This window comes from Acomys minous (genome assembly GCF_964271855.1).
Source record: "Acomys minous genome assembly, chromosome: 6".
NCBI lineage: Eukaryota > Metazoa > Chordata > Mammalia > Rodentia > Muridae > Acomys > Acomys minous.
The window spans coordinates 46,113,098-46,133,038 of NC_140487.1; the positions used below are offsets into that span (position 1 = coordinate 46,113,098).

General features: G+C 44.4%; 1 protein-coding gene across 1 annotated transcript; it reads right to left on the reverse strand.

Annotated features, from left to right (window-relative positions):
• Window positions 1–14,296: 14,296 nt before the first annotated feature.
• Window positions 14,297–16,360, reverse strand: ATOH1 (atonal bHLH transcription factor 1). The gene has a single exon (XM_084785043.1). The coding sequence runs from the start codon at window positions 16,196–16,198 to the stop codon at window positions 15,143–15,145; it is 1,056 nt and encodes a 351-aa protein (XP_084641169.1). The 5' UTR covers window positions 16,199–16,360; the 3' UTR covers window positions 14,297–15,142.
• Window positions 16,361–19,941: the final 3,581 nt, after the last annotated feature.

Consider the following 19,941-nt stretch of genomic DNA (forward strand, 5'->3'; position numbering starts at 1 on the left):
GACCTGGACTGAACAAGCGAAGTGCCGAGCTTCATCTTAGAAATTTCTGGAAGAATGCTTTTTTGCTTTTCTAAGGAATCATACCCAGAGCTTTTAATTTAAAAACTGTAAAGCAAGTTTATTTCTTAAAGTTAAGTCACAAAGGGAGAGGATGATTTTTGGCTTCAACGGTGTCAACCTAAATTTCCTGTACATTTTTTATGAATTCTATTTTATTTTATTTTGTTGTTAACCCTCCCCCAATTGTTATGGCCATTAATGTTATATATATATAGCCCTATTTTTAATATTGTTGTTATGGGGGATTGTTCTAGTCCCTTTGTATTGGAATAGGGCCTGGTGAGTAGTTTTGGTCACTATTGTGAGCAAAAGTGATATGCTTTAACTCTAAGTAATTAAGTTTTTTCCTTTCATTTTGCATTGGGAGAGGTAATTTGACTGCTATGTCATTCCAAGTCTGTATGTGATTACAAGTAAGTCTCAGTTGAAAAAAGGAACAAATCTTTGTCTTTTGGATTACTGAGATTTTGCTCTTGTTTGTTATTAGAGCCAAAAAAAAAAACTGGTTTAATCTGACTGATACACAAATGCTGACATAATTTTTAAGTGTTACAGTGTACATGACCTTCAGAATAGCCTTATGAGGTAGGAGCTCAGGTTTAATTATTTTCTTTTCTTTTATAGATAATTAAAGAAGCTCACAGAAGCTAAAATCTTCACTCTATAAACACAGTGAGAAAACTGGGAATGAAACTCAGAACTGATGTCTTGTTATCTTCTGTTCTAATTGATTGACTGATTCATTGATCAATTGATTGATTGACTGTGCTTGAGATTTGAACCTAGAGCTTCACACTTGATAGATACCATTCTTTTGTCTCTGTGGTTTTCATAAAAGAATATTACTATCAACTGTTATGGTGGCTTTTCCTCCTGGTTCCAAGCTCCTGGAATAAAGATTCATGAGTCTCAAAATATATTTACAAGTATCTAGAATATAGAGATAGGCTCTTCTCAGACTACCTCATAAATTAAAATAACCTGTTTATTCTAATCTACATTCTGCCACGTGGCTGGTTACCTCTGCTCAGGTACCATGCAGCTGTCCTCCTCACATCTTCCTAGATGAATCTCGACAGTGCTTTGCTCTATCCCAGAATCCTTTCTGCCTGACAGATGTCCTTCCTACTTTCTATTCTACCCTTTCCTACAGGCCATAGGTTTTTAAATTGACAGGCCATACATCCATACAATACACAAGATATTTTCTCTACAATGAACTCGGAAAATATCTCTAAATCTTGAAAGATGTGCTGTTAATGTAAAAAAATCTCAAGGATGAGTTCTATGCACCATAATTTATGTTTAAAAGCACTTGTTTATAGTACTACGAATTTCCCACTTCTGTGGTTTTCTGTGCCATTTATTTGACCAGAGTAGCCACTAGCTAAAGAGTACCCAGAAGGAAACTGACCTCTTTTCGAACTGCACCCAGGAGCTGGAGAGATGGCTTAGTTGCAAAAGTTCTTGCCATGCAAGTATGAGAAGCCGGGTCATCAGACTCAGGTTTTTAAAAAGGCTAGCACTTGATAAGGAAGGCAGGCCTATCCCCTCAGCTCGCTGGCCAGGCAGCCTCGCCTAACTGTTGATCCCCAGGTTAGTGGGATACCTTATCCCAAAAAGTAAGATGGCTGATGCCTGAGAAATGACACCCAAGATTGACCTCTGGCCTCTTCAAGCACACACACACACACATGTGCGCTCACCTGTGGGCACATGAACAAATACACACAGAGAACATAATACTTTGATTTAATTACTATGCTTTGTTTATGTAAACTGTAAAAAGTGAATTCACCAATAGTATCTGACAGTTTTATGCCTTAAGTACAAATTCTCTTGAATGTTAAGACTACATTCCAATTCTTTCATGTTTTTCAGGCAAATTTCCTTCAGAGATTTCTAATACTGAGGATTTTCAGGTGTCCTAGTTTCATCCAGTCTACACCCTGTGAAACTATTCTAGAGAAATTATTAACCACACAATGAGTCTGAAAGACAGCAGATGCTAGGCTGTGCTTCCCTCCCTTCTTACCTCCTCCACCAAATATATTTGTAGAGTACATATTTATCTACTTAAAATAAAAAAGAGAGGGAAAAAAACCCTGTCACCTCCCTTGTAAGAGGAAGTACGCAGGGCTTTGCCTTAGGCTATAAAAATATTGACAGTAGATAATGGGTCTCCATGAGATACTAGTGGGAAGTGAGTTAATCATCACAGGATCAAACTGCATGCATCGTCAGATGCTGCCTAAGATCAGAGCCAGCATGAATACAGTTTTTGTTAATAACTGGCTGGTGGCAGAAAGCGCTTTCAATTCTGCTTCCGTGTATCTGGAAAAGGCAATGCTAGACCCATACAGTCTTAGGACACGTGCATCCTTATGTATGCCCATGAATTATTTTTCTACAAATATAAGGAAGAAATAAGCACCCCATGGGTTATTAGTAGCTCAACAAAGTGAGTAGTAGTAAGTAGAAATACTGGGAAAGGAAACCCTTGTTTGAAAAACATTGCAAGGAAGAAGGCACTCATTTATCCAAATGTTACCTAATTTAGTAAGAAACTGTCTCTTTAAAAAAATTCTGCTATACTCTAATATTCTTATAAGCCTAGGATGTTACAACTTCTGTTTTACTTCTTTGAGACATCTTGCTACGTAGCTAAGGCTGCCTGAAACTGGAGATCTCCTGTCTCAGTCTCCCTCGTGTTGAGATTATAGATGGTGGATGCCACACTCGGCTTGATATTAGTCTATTTTAGAAGCCTAATAAGTTTCCATGTGAGTCTTCATGATGAAAACAAAATTCCCAAAGTCAGCTCTTTGGGAGCAGGAGGTAAGGATGCTTTATGCTGTATCTACTCTGCCAAAGAAATTTATCAATGGAGCCAGCCACACTCTGAAAATAACTGTCCTAGCCCCTCCTGAAGCATAAATCTTTACTGCCTTTCAGTATAAGCCAAACTGAAAAGATAGGACACACTATTTTCTGTAATGATTAACCCCCTACTTGCCAGCTGTCCTAGTGAATACCTCTAGACTTGCGCATACATTGGGAGGCCAGGAGATTGCCCAGGGGCAGCTTCTCTCCTCTGCAAATGTTCCAGTAGCAATTGTTCCCTTCTCCAGACTTTAGCTGAATTCTTTACTCAACCATGGTCTAACTTTCAGAGCAAGGGATGAGACCAATGGAAGCCTCTACTGTGTGAGAGGCAGAAAACAGCGATGACCCTGGCAGGTAGGGATAAACTATTGACTGTTGAAAAATTCAGGAGAGCCCCAGCTGAGGGATCAGTTTCCTGGGCAGACTCCAGGGCACAGCTCCTTTATTTCATTTTCACTATTGTTCTTTGTAAACCCCCGTCCCCGGAAAATCTAGTTTACAAGTATGTTGGGCCAACATTTTTATTGATATAGCATCTTTGGGGGCAACCTACTTGTTCTTTAAACGAGGAAGGAAAGGGGGCTGTTGAAAGAGTATGTGAAGAAACACCGAGAACTAACTCAGAGTGACATCCTGGGGAGCCTTCGTGGCCAGTGGCGGAGCAGCAGCGTGTTCTTTGGGCTGCAGTCAAGGTGAACACGGAAGAGGTATTCCGACTGGCTGGCTCTGGAATTCGAGGAAGGATGCATTGGTGAGCTCTGATGCCAGAAAAAGATAAATGGACATCGAATGAAGGCTACAATAACAGCTGCCTATCCCGAGAGGAATTCTAACCGCGAAGAAATAGAGACCTCTAAGGCTTGATCAAACAGATGGGCCGATGCTGACCTGGTGATCCCCAGCTAATTAGCTGAGATTAAGCAGAGAAAGCTAAAGTGTACAGCAAGATTCAGGGTATCTTTGTCAGAGGAGTAGGGGAAGAGAAGAAAAGAATAGAGGAGAAAAAGCCTTCTAGTCACAATGATGGGAGACCGATTTCCACCTCGGGCTGGCCACCTCACCTCTCCAGTCCTGTGGTGCTGCTCCAAGATGCCCTGCAGTATTCCACATCTCAGCCGGACAGTAATGTGTCCTTGCCAGGATCAATCGCTAGCTGGCCTAACTGTGAAAGAGGCCATTCAGCTCTTGCCCGGAGTGTGGGGGCCAACAGGGAAGGCAAGACCTGAGGAATGGAGTCTGAAGAGGTGAGGATAAGGCAAGAAAGTGAGCAGACAGAAAATCAAGCCCCTGTCAAGGAAAAACCAACAGGAAGACATTAAGGTGTAGAGCAGTGGTTCTCAACCTTTCTAATGTTGCGACCCGTTAATATAGTTCTTTGTGCTGTGGTAACCCCCAACCATAAAATCAATTTTGTTTCTACCTTGTAACTAATTTTGCTACTGTTATGAATCATAATATAACTATCTGTGACCTTGGAGGGCCAGATGAACAGGTTGAGAATCTCTGATCTAGTCTGTGGGGAAAGGCCAAAGGGAGACTGGAGACCAGTGCAAAATGATGAGGAGACGGAAATCCTAGAAGAGGATGAACGACAACTGGCTAAGGTGAAAGCAGGAGGGAAGAAGGCACTAACAAACATGGTCAGGTGACAGAGGTGGCAAGAGAACTCTGAGGAAGACAGGCTAGAACTGCCTGGTGTGGCGGAGTACCGTCCTAAGTGCAAGTCCAATGCAGAGAGTGCACACTGCTTAGGGCTGGGTGGGCTATGTGCACACATATATTTCTGACAGGAGGATGCCGTTACCATCTAGGCATCTTCATAGATTTTGTTTTCTATCTTGGTTAAAGAACTAAAGGGCAGGGGAAAAAAAATCCCAGACACAGTGGGCAACAACAGGTAACAAAATGACTCAAAGTGAGGGGTGGTGGAAGGAGAGGAAGAGGAGGGGCTTCAGAGGGAAAGATGCTTCAAAAAGTGAGAAGAGGTCTGTAAAACAACATGTACTTCTCTCCCCCGGGGGCCCAGGAGTTTTAAATGATCTGGGTCCCTCTCTCTTTGTTTTAGATTGGACAACTTAAATGAAGAAAGAAGAGCTGATAGGAGCATCACTTGTAATAAATATGTTCAGGTCAGGTCTTGAATATATCTGACCAGCCTAGACTGGTCATCTGGAAGGGATTCTCAAGTTAGGAGAGAGAGGAAGAAACCTGAAGGTGCCTATATTTATTGTTTATCTGTGGTCCCTTTCATGAGCTGTCTGCCTGTTGGGGATCTGTCCCTCATTCCCAAATTGGTGGCAACCTGGGCCTGGGCCACATAGTAGTACCTTATGTACATTGGTATTTGCTGTCATCAATTTTATTTTTATTTTTATTTTTTTGTTTTGTTTTGTCTTTCAAGACAGGGTTTCTCAGTGTAGCCTTGTCTGTCCTAGACTCACTTTGTAGACCAGGCTGGCCTCGAACTCACAGCAATCTGCTTGCCTCTACCTCCCAAGTAGAGGTATGCACCACCACACCTGGCCCTGTTATCAATTTTAAAAAGCTGTTTAATTAAAGAAAATCAAGACTAGGACATCTTATGGTCCGACAGCTTCAGTGACACTGATTGTCATTTATACATCTGTCACGGACACCATCTACCTGCTGTTATACCAGAGGCAAAGACAAGTAAGGCGGGGGTTCTCATCTCAAGGAGCTGGCCCTTTGCAAGCAAATCACAAATCAAAATGTGATCATGAAAAGTTTGCATCATGAGATACTTAGAGAAAAGGGAAGAGAGAGGATAAGAAAGAGCGAGATGGATGGAGAGGTAGGCTATGATTCCTTCTTAGACTGGAGGCTGTCCTGGGGCAGCATCTGGAAGAAAATGAGCTCCACATGAACTATTTTCTTTTTTATTTTAGAGTATCAGGAAAGGTAGGCTCCTTGTGTACATATTACATCCTTAGCCCCTGGGAGAGCCTCCCAAATGGTCCCTGCTGTGCACCTGCTCCTTGTCTAGTCTAGAAAGACATCACCACCACCACCACCACCACCACCACCACGACCACCACCACGACCACCACCACCACCACCACCACCACCACCACGACCACCACCACCACCTCCAGCACCATGGCCGCCACCACCACCACCACATCTCCCAGCCTACCCCTACCCCCACCAACCCCACCTCTCTACCCCCCCACCGCCACCATCCCCATCACCACCCCCACCACCCCCACCACCATCATCACCACTACCACCACCATCCGCAGCACCCCCCCACCCCCCACTCCCCCCCCCACTCCCTCCCCCCCCCCCCCCCCCCCGCCAAGAAGCACCTCAGGCTGAGTAGTCATGCCTTCCCTTCCCCACTTCTCTAGTTCTCAGACCATGTGGATAACACAGAGTGCACAACTCTGGTATAGGTAAATCCACATTTTTTTCGATTGAACAGTAGATGTGGTAGAGGGTAAGAAGAGATAGACTTCAGAAATGATTGGAAAAAATGGTGTTCTGGATTTATAGCAAACCCTCTGGGAAGTTTGTTTCCAAATTAAAGATGAATTAGAAAGAGCTTACATCACAGCTTCCCCATTTTCCTTCTTAGAACCAGAAGCCATCAAGAGGTCATAAAACAGTATGAGCAGTGTTTAGGCAAAGCACTGGTGTGGTACCATGGTACTGGACAGGTCAGGGAGCCCTGTGAATTCTGAAAGGTTTCAAATTACATCCTGGGGAGCTGTCCACTGTGCAGGAAAGAGGAAAGAGCTGGGTGTGGGGCAACTATCCCATAAGTGGACACCTAGATCTCATACTCTCATCCTGAAATGTGTCTTAGGCTGCTGCCTGCAGCTTGATCAGAAGTACAATTCCCTTTTAAAATGATTTCAGCTCAGCACTGTCCTCCCTCATTGAACATATCTAAATCATGAGCAAAACTAGAATTGTCCTAACCTAACCACGAGAGGTAATATAAAATGGAGAATTGACTCAAGGCAGGAAAAGAAGAGAGAGGGAGAGAGAACATTTGGAACAAAGAAATACCAGGACAATGGTGACTGTTCATTTGCAGGATGGGTGAAAGGAAAAAGCCAATAGCTCAGATAACCAAGCCAATAAAAAATGCATGTTATCTCTGAATAAATCCACAGCTACAAATGTAGCAGGTAAATTTACTTCTTCTTCCAAGAGAAACATCAAGCTTTACAATCCTGTTTTCTTATTCTCTCTTCCATGCATAGATAGGCAACAGTTTTGGAAATGATTTGCTTTGGGGTCATTACCTCCATGATATTTGACCCAATCATGTTCTTTTTTAATATTAAATTTATTTTAAAATTTTATGTATATATACTGTATTTGCATCATTTCTTCCTCCCCTTCACCCAATCTTTCCATGTCCTCACTCATTTCAAATTTATGCTTTCTTTTTCTTTAATTATTATTATTATGTAGATATATAAATGAATAAACACATAAAGTATCCTGCTGAGTCCATTTAATGTTGTTTGTATGTATATGTTTTTAGAGCTGATCACTTGGAGTCCAAAAACCAATTGGGGGGCTAATCTCTAGGAAAGATTAATTCTTCTTCACCCAACAGTTATTAAATGCCTATAGCTTTTCATCCAGAGGTGATGTCCCATGAGATCTCCCCTGTCTACGGAGGCATGTCAATGTTCAGGTCTCGTTTAAGCATCCAGGTTGTTGTGAATGTATGGGTGTAGCTTCCTCGTTGTATAAAGAAGAGATACAATCTTGAAACCAGCTTCCTGGTCACTGGGCTCTTACAATCTTTTTAGAAATGTCCCTGAGTGGAAAGTGTTGTGTTGAAGATATATCAGTTGGGGCTGGATACCTCATCATCAGTTGTTCTCTGCATTGACCACGTTTGCTAATTTTATGTGCTGTTTGTTTAGATTTGGAAACGTTTGTCTAGAAGTGATCCATGAATTTCAATATAGCATAAGAGTCAATAAGATAAAAAAATATCCAGTATCAGCCAAATGAAAGGAGCAAAGGTATACATTTAAAACAAAATTATCCTAACCCTTGTACCCTTAAGTTTATCAAATGGCAAAGGATGATTCCATTGCTAGCTCTAAAGAGTGCATTATATCTGTCTGGAGCAAAGGGGTAATGGAAGAGTTCAGGGATCTGCATTCATCTACATATTTGAGTCAGACTGGGAAGTGTAGATATATAAAGGGTCTGGTTTAAAACAGTTCCTTGAGGCAGGAGGATGTGATGAAAAGAACACTAACGTTAGACCAAGAACAGACCTATGGCACCTGCCCATGCCATGTGGTCTCTTCAAGAACCTGGTTTTTCATCTGATATGAAACTTATACTACACTGATGAATTCATAGGGAACAAAGTATAATTATTCCTCAGCTCCAATGTAAGCAGTTGGATGTTTGGCTGATTTCTGAAGGCCAGCTCTACTGGTTTCAAGTCACTCAAACTCTCACCTATCTTGGGAGGAGGCATTGAAGCATATATGTTGGGTCAGTATGAAACAGCAAATGAAACAGTCTGATCCTTGACAGAAAATGTCTACTTATACCAGCCTGACCCAAGGGCTGAAACTTTTCATTGTTTGTTCTGGAATTCTTATTAAATTCTAAAGTATCCCAAAACTACTCTCTCTCTCTCTCTCTCTCTCTCTCTCTCTCTCTCTCTCTCTCTGTGTGTGTGTGTGTGTGCGCGTGTGTGTGTGTGTGTGTGTGTGTGTGCGCGCGCGTGTGTGTGTGTGTGTATGTGTGTGTGTGCGTGTGTGTGTGTGTGTGTGCGTGCGTGTGTGTGTGCGTGTGTGCGCGTGTGTGTGTGTGTCCGTGCGCACATGCCCGCACGCATGCATCTCTCACAGTGCCTCCTTCCCTTGCTGTATTGCTATCTTCTGAATTCCACTCACTGACGAGAAGAGGAGGAAGTAGAGGAGCCAAGAAACAGTTGCTCAAGTTTGAGAAGTAGGCCATCTAGTCACCGAAGCAGTTTCCTTAGATGCTCACCTGTTATTAAAACCGGAGCTCTGTGTATTTTCTGATTACCATTATCAACACAAAGGACTGTTTTCTCAGTTATCATAGTAGCTAATCCCTCCATCAACACTGATGACTGTGTATTCTGACTGTAATTATTACAGAGCAATAAGATCTTAGCCTACTCATTTAAGCCAAGGACTTCCTGGTAGCCCTATGTCACGTATCTGCCTATCTCAGTTTGTTTAGCCTGAGTGAATTCTTATTCCTTGCTTTTTACAGCTATCATGATCATAATTTTAGCTCCCCACACCTAGCTTTCTCATGTTAGTCAAGAAGTGAGTGCTTTGCATCTTCTGTATCAAGGTTCCTACCCTGAGGAAGCAGCTGCCTTCCTCTTAAAGAAGCTTGCCCACACCACATAGCCTGAAAACGACAAAGCTAGGCCAGGCCAAGAGATCTAAGAAGCCCTGTTGTTTGTTTCTCACTTTGGGGGTGGGATGGGGTGGGGTGGGGAGGTTCCACTGGGGGGGGGGTCACTATCAAGTATACAAGAGGTAAAGGGGAACTTTTAGGCACAGGTCATAAAATAGGCAATGACAAACTGGACTACATTTGTGCTGTAGAAGCTGTTTGCTTCATTTGCGTCTGGCTCACCTCAGAAACCAGGAAATGCAGATTCAAGTTCTTTCTCCCACCTACTGAATCAATGTGTCTTGAGTTACAAAAACATTCCAGGGGGAAAAATCTTGTCTGCTAGTGGTTTTCCGAAGCAGTTGTCATTATAGAAAAAGAAAGGACCTGCCATGAGACTTAGGGCCCTAGCTTTCAGATCAGATCTCTCCTAAAATACAAAAAGTGATGCCTGCTCTTTAATTGCTGTGTCAGGTGGGGCTTGGGGAACCCGGGAGCCCTCCTAATCCTAGCTTGTTCCTCAGCAATGCGGAGTTCCAAGATTTGGTAAGGGGCAGGAAGTTGAGCTAGCTCTGAGGACTATTTGTACTTGACCCAAATAAGCAGCTAGCCCCAGCTCCCAAGCCCCAAGAGGAAAGGCACCTAGCTTCCTTGTCAGCTCTCTTGACTGAAGTAAGAATTAGTGGCTTTAAAAGTGACCCCATGCTTCCCCTTGGTAGTATATATGTATGTCTGCCTTCAGGTGGTGGAACCTGTAGGCGTGGGGTAACATGTAAACTTGTAGAGATTTGGCACAGAAGTCCAATTTATTCGCAACCAAAATGAAAAAAAAAAAAGAAAGAAAGAAAAAGAAAGAAAGAAAGAAACAGCTGACCTTGGATGTTGTAGAGGGACCTAAAGTCCACGTGCCCACCAATCTTCTTTAAAAGCAAAGGAAAGATGAGTGAAGGACCTGTGATTGACAAGTGGAAGACAGCATCCATAAACTTAGGTCTTTTCTGTTCTCGTTTAAACTCAGGATGGTAACATTATTTTAATAACAGTTAAGTGTAGTACAGACTGAGGAAATGATATCTTGGGCTGGAAAAGAGATTGGATCTCCATCCAGCGGAGCTCTATGCCAGGCGGCTGGCGGGGAGCGCTCTGGTCCCCACCCGGGGACGGCTTCCTGGTTCACTGCTTCAGGTGCCACAGCCCCCGCGCTCTCCCGCTGCTGTCGCCATCCCCAGCCCCTCCCCTAGGCTTTGCACCGCACTGGCTTTAGCAAGCTTCTTTTCTGGGCCGTTGGTTGCGGGGAGGTGCAGTGGCGGCTCCCGCTGCGCAGCTGGGGACCAGAAGGGCCCGGGCGAGTGCAGGGGGCGGGGGCGGGGGTGGGGGGGGGGACGGCAGCGAGAGGCTCTGGCTTCTGTAAACTCTGCCAGTGGGGTGCCGAGCAAGGCTGTCTATGAGAAGGAGGCCGAGGTTGTGGAGGCCGGGGAGGGTGACGACGGTGTTAAATGTGGCCGCGCAGCTCCCCGGGGAGCGGCCTGAAAGCGAGTGCGCTCACCAGCTGACAGCGCGTGCTCCGCTCCAGACGCTCCGCACCGGGGCCAGGAGTCTCTGCCAGCCTCTCTATTGTCAGCCGCTCTCTAATTAAGAAACACTCACATTACGGCAAACTACCCCCACGCTTCTTGGTTCCTGTCCTTTCCTTTATCTCCCTCCGACTTCTCTCCACCCCTGCCACTCCACTGCATCCTCGTGTTTAACCCATTCTCCGCTCCCTTTTCCGTTTCTACTGAGGAGCCTAGAATCAAATGGGTGACTCCTTGTCTGGGATGTAGTTAGCCCTGGGGTTCAGACTAGACTAAAAGTTCCCAAGGCTTTGTATTAGCTCCCCCGTACCCTCTTCCCTACTCCTTCTCAAGAAAAGAACTGCAAACGTTTCGGTGCCACCTGTCCTTGGCCGGTGTTCTTCATCCTTTATCAGCAAGCCCTGTTTTCCCTATACTAAAATTGACAAGTCTAGACTGTGGCTGGCAAGTGGCTCTGTTCCTTTCCTTTCCTAGGTCTCACTGGACTTTGCAGCAGACCAAATGAAGTAGATCGTCTTTTTTTTTTTTTCCTTAAACTTTTAAGTTAGCAGAGGAGATTTATGTCCCAAGATAGACTTCAGTAAAATTACAACTTTTCGGTTCAGTTTTACATCTTTAAAATCAGTAGAAAGACTTTATGAAAGGCCTGGTCTCCTGCTGGTTGATAATGAGGAAGTCACTCCCCCTCCCTTTCTGGTAGATCTGTCGTTCGCAACATCCCATGAAGAACGTGTTAAACTTGCCTGTTGCCAAAAAAAAAAAAAAACCAGTCTTCCTTCAGCTCTCCGTGAAATCAAATAAGTTTCCAAAAGTGTGGTGAGCCAAAACCCTCTACAAATAAAAATGTTGGTTGGCTGCGGGCAAAGACAGAATATAAAGCAAGCTGCTTAAAGTATAGAAAACTCTGGAAAACACCAGCAGCGTCCCAAAGAACTAACGCGATTTATCTATCTTCATTACTTTAAGAAGTGGTGACTCTTTGTTTGTTTGGGTGATATTAAGCATGTCTAACTTGCATACATAGTTGATGCCTTCGCTAGTATCTTGGATACTTGGATCTGACTTTGGAAGGTAGAAGCTAATTGCTAATAATGGAGAGAAAGGAACCAGTCAGCATGGCAGGAGTGGTCTGGCATATGGGGAATGAGCGCTCAGAAATACTCAATATTCAAGTTTCCAAAATATTAATGAGATTATAGCAACCTGCAGCTATATGTTACAGCTTGTTAATGGAGTGTAGGAGAGGGAGCTGCCAAACGTTTGTTATGCAAACTTCATTGCCGGACCTTGGAGTGAATCGCTTTCAAAGAAATGCCAGAGATAATCAAAGAAAAAAGAAAGAAACGGAAAGATAGAAATAGGACGAAGGAAAAAAAAAGGTTAAAGTTCTAATTTGAAGTTTGAGCACTCAATTGTCACAAAATAATCTGACTTTGTTCTCATCTGGACGAAATAATAGAAGAATTTCTTGTTGCTTTTCAATAACTATGATATAGGATTGAAGTTTGAAATTCTGGTCTGATGATTTCCCTCCTGAGAAGAAGCGAACAGGACTTCCTTACTCCGAAGAGTTAGGTGCAAGTTCTGCTCACTGTGGCAACCATAAGCCCATCTGGACGTTTAGACAGATGAACTCCCAAGCATTTATCTGGGGGCTCCCTGATTTGGGGAACAGGAACACTGATGTGTAGCCATGGCTATTGGTACTTTTTGATGTGTGATTATCTGCCATTTTATTATCTATAAAAACTGTGAAAGAAGATACTTCCTGTGCCATTTCTATTTTCTCAGAGTCAACAAAAAAAAAAAAATGACATTGGTGAAATCTTTTTCCTCGTCGGCTGACACAAAATATACATAAGTTGTTTTTAATTAAAATTTTTTATGGTTGTTTTCTTTGAGAAGAAAAGTAACTTCCCCCTTTTTCCTTCTCATATTTCTAGCATGTAAAAGAATATGAGCCACCACCCCTACCCTGACACATAGGAAAGACCACACCAAGCCAAATACTATGAAAAAAAAAACCCATAAAAGTTGTTGCTCTTATCCTGCAGCACGTAGGATGTCTTTATCTGGTCTGCTTATTAAGAGAGAGATGAAAATGTGGCAGAAGCAATTGCTTGTGTTGAGTTGTGTTGTGTTGTGTTGTGTTGTTTTGAAACAATGCAAAGATTCCCGGTGCTTATCTTAGGTGCAAAAGGTTATCTAAGGGCAGGTGCCTCGAATTCCTGTCCCTGGAAAGTGTTTCTAGCTACCACTGTGCACTTCTCCCAGAAAACTGACTGGCAGAAGCGATCAACTTCTTTGGCCAGACTTCAGCTGAAAGTCATGAAAGCTTAAGTGGTCAGCAAGAGAGAGCTCTGCAATTCTTTCACAATGGAGGAGAACCTGCATTTCCTGGGTACAGTGCTTTTCCTATAGCTCCAGGCTGTGAAGCTCTCCTTGTACCAAGTTGATGAGGAGTAGGATACAGGAACCAGCAAGCTAACCTCTCCTATTTATCCCAAGGAGGACAATAAATTTTGCTTATAGCCCATCTCTCAAATTCAGAGATGTTTATCTGGCAGATTATTCTGGATGCTGCTGCATCGAACTTAGCCAAACAAATTCATTGTAAAAAAAAAAAAAAGTTCCCAATTCTACTCTCTACATACTCTGCATTAGTTTTCCTAAGATCTGTGATCTGAAGAACCCCCCCCCCCTCCTCCCAGAAATTAGACTCTTACTCCATATGGGCACCTGGGATGAGTGTCATAGCTCAGTTAAGTTTTGTCAGCTGACTTTAGAATGTAGTTGATTGGCTTATTCTGGGGGGGAAAATAAAGGCAAAAAAAAAATCAGCTCTGTGTTAGAAAAAGTGAGTTTGTAAAAGAAAAACTTCATTAGAGGGGTCAGCAATTCTAAAGCAACTGGCATGCTTCTAGCTTCCAATCGTTGAACCAATGATTGCCAACCTATCTTCCCACACAAGTTCTTTTTCATTGTCTCCCACCCCCCACCCCCACCCCCCACCCCCACCCCAGAGATCGTGAGTTGTCTGTGTACCAGGAAAGTTTTCAGCTTATTTTTTGTGCGTGTAAATAAGTAATCTCAATGATACTAACCAGCACAGACCAGAGCCTTAGAGACCAAAGGTAATGGCTTCTCCTGGAGACTGTTGACTCCAGGAGTAAGGATGCTGAAAGATCCTGGTTACCCAGAGGCAAACTATGCTGCAAATCTGGTGGTACAATTGACCTCACAATTCATTGGTATATCCACGGCTACTTGAAGGTCTGGAGTTTGCAACATTTTTCAAAAACAGCAAATCTCATAATTTCTACAAGATCACTTACAAATTATATTTAATGTATTACTGGAATAAAATGCGTAACAACTCAAAGGTATTTTTTTCTAGTTTATTTTATCATTTGTAAAAGAGCATACATAAAACAATGGCATCTGGATTTGCTAAATCAAAATAAAACGATATCGGGTAGAAAATGTAAAAAAAAAAAATGAAAGAAAAAACCAAATAAGTAGAAATGGATTCAAATACTTAATAATAAATACGTTTTCTAATGTTAACAAAGCAAAATAAAATTGACCAAACACCTTTGACACTACATATATATTTAAATTTTTTCATTTGTAAAAACAAACATTTGCAAAGAGTTTAAGGATTATGAGTGGCTGTATGTAAAATCAAAAGTTGGTTCGCAATTGGCAGTTGAGTTTCTTCGAGGCGGTGCAGCGGCCAGTGATGAAGTGCGTGTGTTCTGGGTCCAGTAGACGCACTGGGCATTTTTGCTCTACGGAGACCATTATCTGCCCCCGTATTAAACAACTCAGTAGTCCATGTTCTGGAAAGCACCGAATGCGGCTTCCAAAGTGTTTGGGGAAACAACTTCGAACACTAACTCCCTTGTGAGTGAGCACAACATAGGCGGGTGGATGCCCAGGGTATAAAATAATGGAAACCCAGACTAGATACAGGTAAGACATTTTAGCAGCGTATTGGCAGCATGGACTGAAACAGATGCCACGAAAGGGTACATATAACGTTACTGTATCTACGTACAGAGGAAGCACAAGGTAGGAGGAAAGGGGTTTGGAAGAGCCGCAGCCATCTGAAGTCACGTCCTTGTTAACAAGGGTCACCACAGAGCAAAAATTAAAGGGTGCAGGAGGGTGCCTCAGGGCATTCCGCGAACTGGGAAGGGCATTTGGTTGTCAGTTTTTAGAGAGCCCTTGCCTTCCTAACTGGCCTCATCAGAGTCACTGTAATGAGAGTGAGGGGAAAACTCTCCATCGCTTCTGTGGGACCTGGGAGAGGTTTTGCTACTGTCCTCCTGAACTGGCTGCAGAATGCCCCCTGGCAGCGAAGGCGACAGGTCCTTCTGTGCCATCATCGCTGTTAGGGCCCGGCCCTCGAAAGCTGGGAAGTGCAAAGCGTCCAGCTGCACCGAGTAACTCCCGGCGGAAGCTGGGGTGGAGTAGCGAGTCCGGCAAGCCCCGGGCGGGGTAGGTCTTGGGCCCCCTCCCGGAGCCGGCTGAGCCCCAGCTGCCGCGGAGGCTCCCGCACCCCCTTCATAGGAGGCGGCGGCGCGAAGGTGATGGTGGTCATTTTTGCAGGAGGCCGCTGGCGGCGGTGGCTGCTCTCCGACACTGGGAGTCTGCAGCAACTCCGACAGGGCGTTGATGTAGATCTGGGCCATCTGCAGGGTCTCATACTTGGACAGCTTCTTGTCGTTGTTGAAGGACGGGATAACGTTGCGCAGCTGGTCGAAGGCGTGGTTCAGCCCGTGCATCCTGCGCCTCTCCCTGGCGTTTGCTGCTAGCCGCCTCTGCTTCTGCACCCCATTCACCTGTTTGCTGGAAGGGGCTCGCTGGCGGCTGCAGCCCAGCTCGTCCACAACAACCCCGCCTTTCAGCTTGCACAGCTGTTCCCTCACTTTCACTGGCCCCGGGCTCTTGGAGAGGCCGCCGCAGCCGCTCCTCCTTACCAGCTCACCCTGGCCGTCAACCTCGTCCCGGGGTGCCGCGGCCTCAGAGGCACCCAGCTCTGGAGAATGCAGCAGACACTGGGCGGCGCGTGCCGAGCAGAGGCCCTGCAAAGTGGGAGTCAGCCAGGCGCGTGGGTCCGTGCTGTCTAGGAGGGACAGCTCTGCCGGGTAGACAGGATGGTCTCTTGTCTGCAGGGTAGCAGGTGGCTGTGGCGGCAGCTGCGAGAGGTGGTGCGAATGGGGATGGCGATGGTGGTCCCCCAACTCTTTCACCTCAGCCCACTCTTCTGCTTGCAGCAGGCGGGACATCGCAATGCAATGGCTTGGAGTTGCAGTGTTAGAGGAGGTGCTGGCAACCCAGTTCAACTAAAGGGGAAAAAGCCCCAAACAACAACAGTAAAAACCTTCCAGGTCTCTTCTGCAACGTCTGTTTTTTTTTTTTTTCCTCCTCCTCCACCCTCCCCCTCTCACTCGGAGATCACACACCAGGTCGCGTGCAACGAAGCTTCTCCGGTTGCTGAAGGCGCTGCGCCCCTTTAAAAAGCGGCACGCGCCAGTGTATCTCCCCCGGCTCCCCTCCCAGCCCCCTCCTTGCGCCAGTCGCGTGTCTGCTCAGTCAAAGAAGGAGGCGGGCAGGCGCGTGCGAGGAGCCAATCAAAGAGTTTTTACACCCAGAGAAAAGTTACTGTGTGCCGAAGACTCACGCTCCAGCTCTGGGAGAAAAAAAAATTCCCTCCACCCCATTAGTAAGTTCGGGGAAATTCATATGTTAATTGCGGGGCTGTAATTTGACTCCTGAGGGTGTCACCCCAGCGACAGTAGTGGAGCGGGACCTGGAGGAGGAGAGGGCTCTCGGTAGGTGTCCCAGCCGCCTAGGCTTAGAAGTGCTTCGGGTTTGGAGGCTCCGAGCCAAGCTGGACGCGCCCAGAGCCTTCAGCGCAACAGTCTGCTCTGAGATTCTCTCCAAGCCTGGATCACAACTCTCAATGCAATATGATAGAAATACACACAGGATAGGTGTGCTTAAAGCTCTTGCCCAGTGTACATTTAATCTGTGAAGTGGCCTCTCACTGAAAATCGGAACAATGTGAAACCCACTCGCATCTGGAAACATATTTACTAATATTACAACGTTTGTGTCTCTTGGTCCAGCCCGTACTTGGACTTTTAAGATAGTCTTTTATTATTATTATTATTATTATTATTATTATTATTATTATTATTATTATTATTATTTTAATGGAAAGTAAAACTGCAGTATAGTTATGACATACCAAAGTTGCGATTGCCCCAGGCCCTCTGGAGCGAGTTCCTCAGCACCAGTTAGGGTCGCAGCCTGCAAAAAAAGCTCTTCCTAGAGGATACCATGCTAGGGCTGAGATTATCTCAAAGGATCATGCAAACAGTTTCAACACTCACAGCGTAGGGCTCACAAACGCAGAGCCACAGGCGGCTGCCAGAATTAGTGCTAAAGGTCCTTGAGTTCTCTGTGATTCTAGGCACTTTGAAACTGCTGCCTCTGGAGGCCCGGGTTTAGCAGGGCGCGTGGCTTCTTGCGCAAACGCCCAGAAACCACAGTCTAATCCACCTTTCCCGCTCTGTTTAGTTAGGGTGTGTGCACTCCCTCTATTAAACCGCTCCCCCCCCCCCCCCCACCGTTTTAACCCTCAGCCGTGTTTCACTACGAAGAGCCAATCAGAAACTCCCTGGCTAGGGACACGCCCCAGTTTGCGCCAAGTGCCACCAAGCTCCGGGCTCTCTTTTGCCTCGCCTGGGGTTGGCAGGGCTGGGGGTGTGTGTGTGTGGGGGGGGGGGCGCACCAGTGGTGAGTGGCTGATGCTTTCGATTTTCAAGGTGGCTGCTATTTTAGGAGGACTTTTCGTCTTCTGCCAGATGGTACAGCAGAAAGCTCCCCGGAACCTGTCTTTGCAGGGTCCAGTGCCGTTGAAACGTTCCGCTAGCAGGGACTTGATCCAACCTGCCAACTGGAGCTCGTTGTGCGAAGGATTTCAGCGGCTGGAGTAAACTAGTGTGTGTGTGTTTCAACAAGACAGAGGACCCGAAGAGAGTTCAAAATTAACCGTGATAATTCACCCTTCACCTGTTTCTCTCCTTCAAGGGTGCCCATTTGCTAATGTGTAAGGAACAGTCCTGGGCCTTCAGAGACTGACAGAAAGATCAGAGGAGCATTTTTCTTAAAGAGTTTAAGCTCTGCTGAAATAAGTACACTAAGTATAGACAGGCAACTCCAGAAACACCCAAACCTAAAACAAACCGATCGATGATAATAAAGGAAAGTGTAATGTCTTTTGCTTTGGAGGGTACAACATTCTCCAGTATTTTTGGAGACTGGCCTGGGTACTGTTGAAGTCGACCAATGATGCTCTTACTGTACCTAGCTTTACTATTTGTCATGAGCAACCTCGAAAGCAACACTTTGTTCTTCATTTTGATGACTTCTGAACTCTGTCAGCTGAAAGGTAGTTTTTCACAGGATGTCACTGCACAATGAATGTGTGGGGTGCTCAAACTTCCTTGGACTTCTATCCAGACATTTTATTGGCATTTTAAATTTGACCCCAAAACTTCAAAAAAAAAATGCATTGTCCTTTATGCTGAAACAGATTTAAGGACTGTAGATAAATATTTGTACAACACGTTTTACACCATTATTCTTAACTTATCAGGGTTACATAACACTCACTAGTAGATTTTTAAAAAGCAAATCTCATTTTCGTGTGAAGAAACAAATTATTTCAGGATTTCTAGAGACTGTATGCATGCTTCTGTAATTAGAGGTGGGATATTTCTTTGGCCCTTTACTATGGACTCTGTTTCTCTTCCCTTTTCCTTCTCCTCTTCCATTAGGTGAGGAAGCTAGGCAAGGTAGTATACGCAGGAGGGATTGGGGCCTGCTTAATGTGCACAGAGTGTCCTTGGGGAAGGCTGTGCAGTAGGATGTCAAAACATGCGGTGGGTGAATATTTCATGGGCCCTGGATGGTGCAATAGCAACTCAGCTCTGGAAGCCACCCCTGTGTGTGGAGAGCAGATTAGTTACAAAAAGTGGATGAAAAAAATACTTGAGAAAATGTCAGAGGTTTATTGCTATCAGAGATCTAGTTAAAAATATGGAAATCAATGAGGCGATTGTGTTGGGTTAAATTTGAGATTTTTATTCTAAATTTTCAAGTTTTAAATACACATAAATAAATGACATTATATAAATAGATAAAAGTGTGATAAGTACACCTAGCTGTGCATAATCTTTTCACTCTCAGATCACGACATCAGCCAAGAACATGTCCAATCAGTCTTGAAGTTTCCAAACAGCAGCCAAGATTCTTTAAGCAAGAGAGCACACACACACACACACACACACACACACACACACACACACACACAGAGTGCTCAGAAAATGATGGAGACATGACAAAGCGTCACAGAAGCCTGCTTGAAGTAGCTTTTAAAGGCAACATATAGGGGAGCAATTTCAGTATCAAGATAAGTAAGAATGAAGACAAATTACCTAAACATTTGAAAAATGGGATCTGTAAATTATTAAGATGAATAGAGTAAATGAGTTCACTGAATGTTTGGTAAATACTACTTGTGATGTTGTCCTTTTTTTTTTTTCAAGAGACAAAAGGTTGACCCTATCACTGAAGACTTTAATATCACCTTAGTTGCATGATCAAAGCTCACATTGCCAGCAACGATAGAAATGAACTTATATGGCATTTACTAGGACGCAGAGACTGCATCACTTCTAAGATGATGTTACCCAAAATGCCTATCTCTTAAATTCAACTAAGAGGAAACATTAATCTAACCCTAGCTGAGAAGCATTGTAGAAAATAACCAGCTTATCGCCATTGAAAGTGTCAAGATTCCGAAATCAAGTTTCAGCAACCACCCGTGGCTAGCAGAGGACAAAGGATGATGATAACATAGCTGAGGCCTGATTCCCAAGGTGGACCTTTTCTATATTGGGTCACACTGTTGGAAAATTGCAAAACTTACCAGGGAAATACATAGTGTTCCATTTCCTAG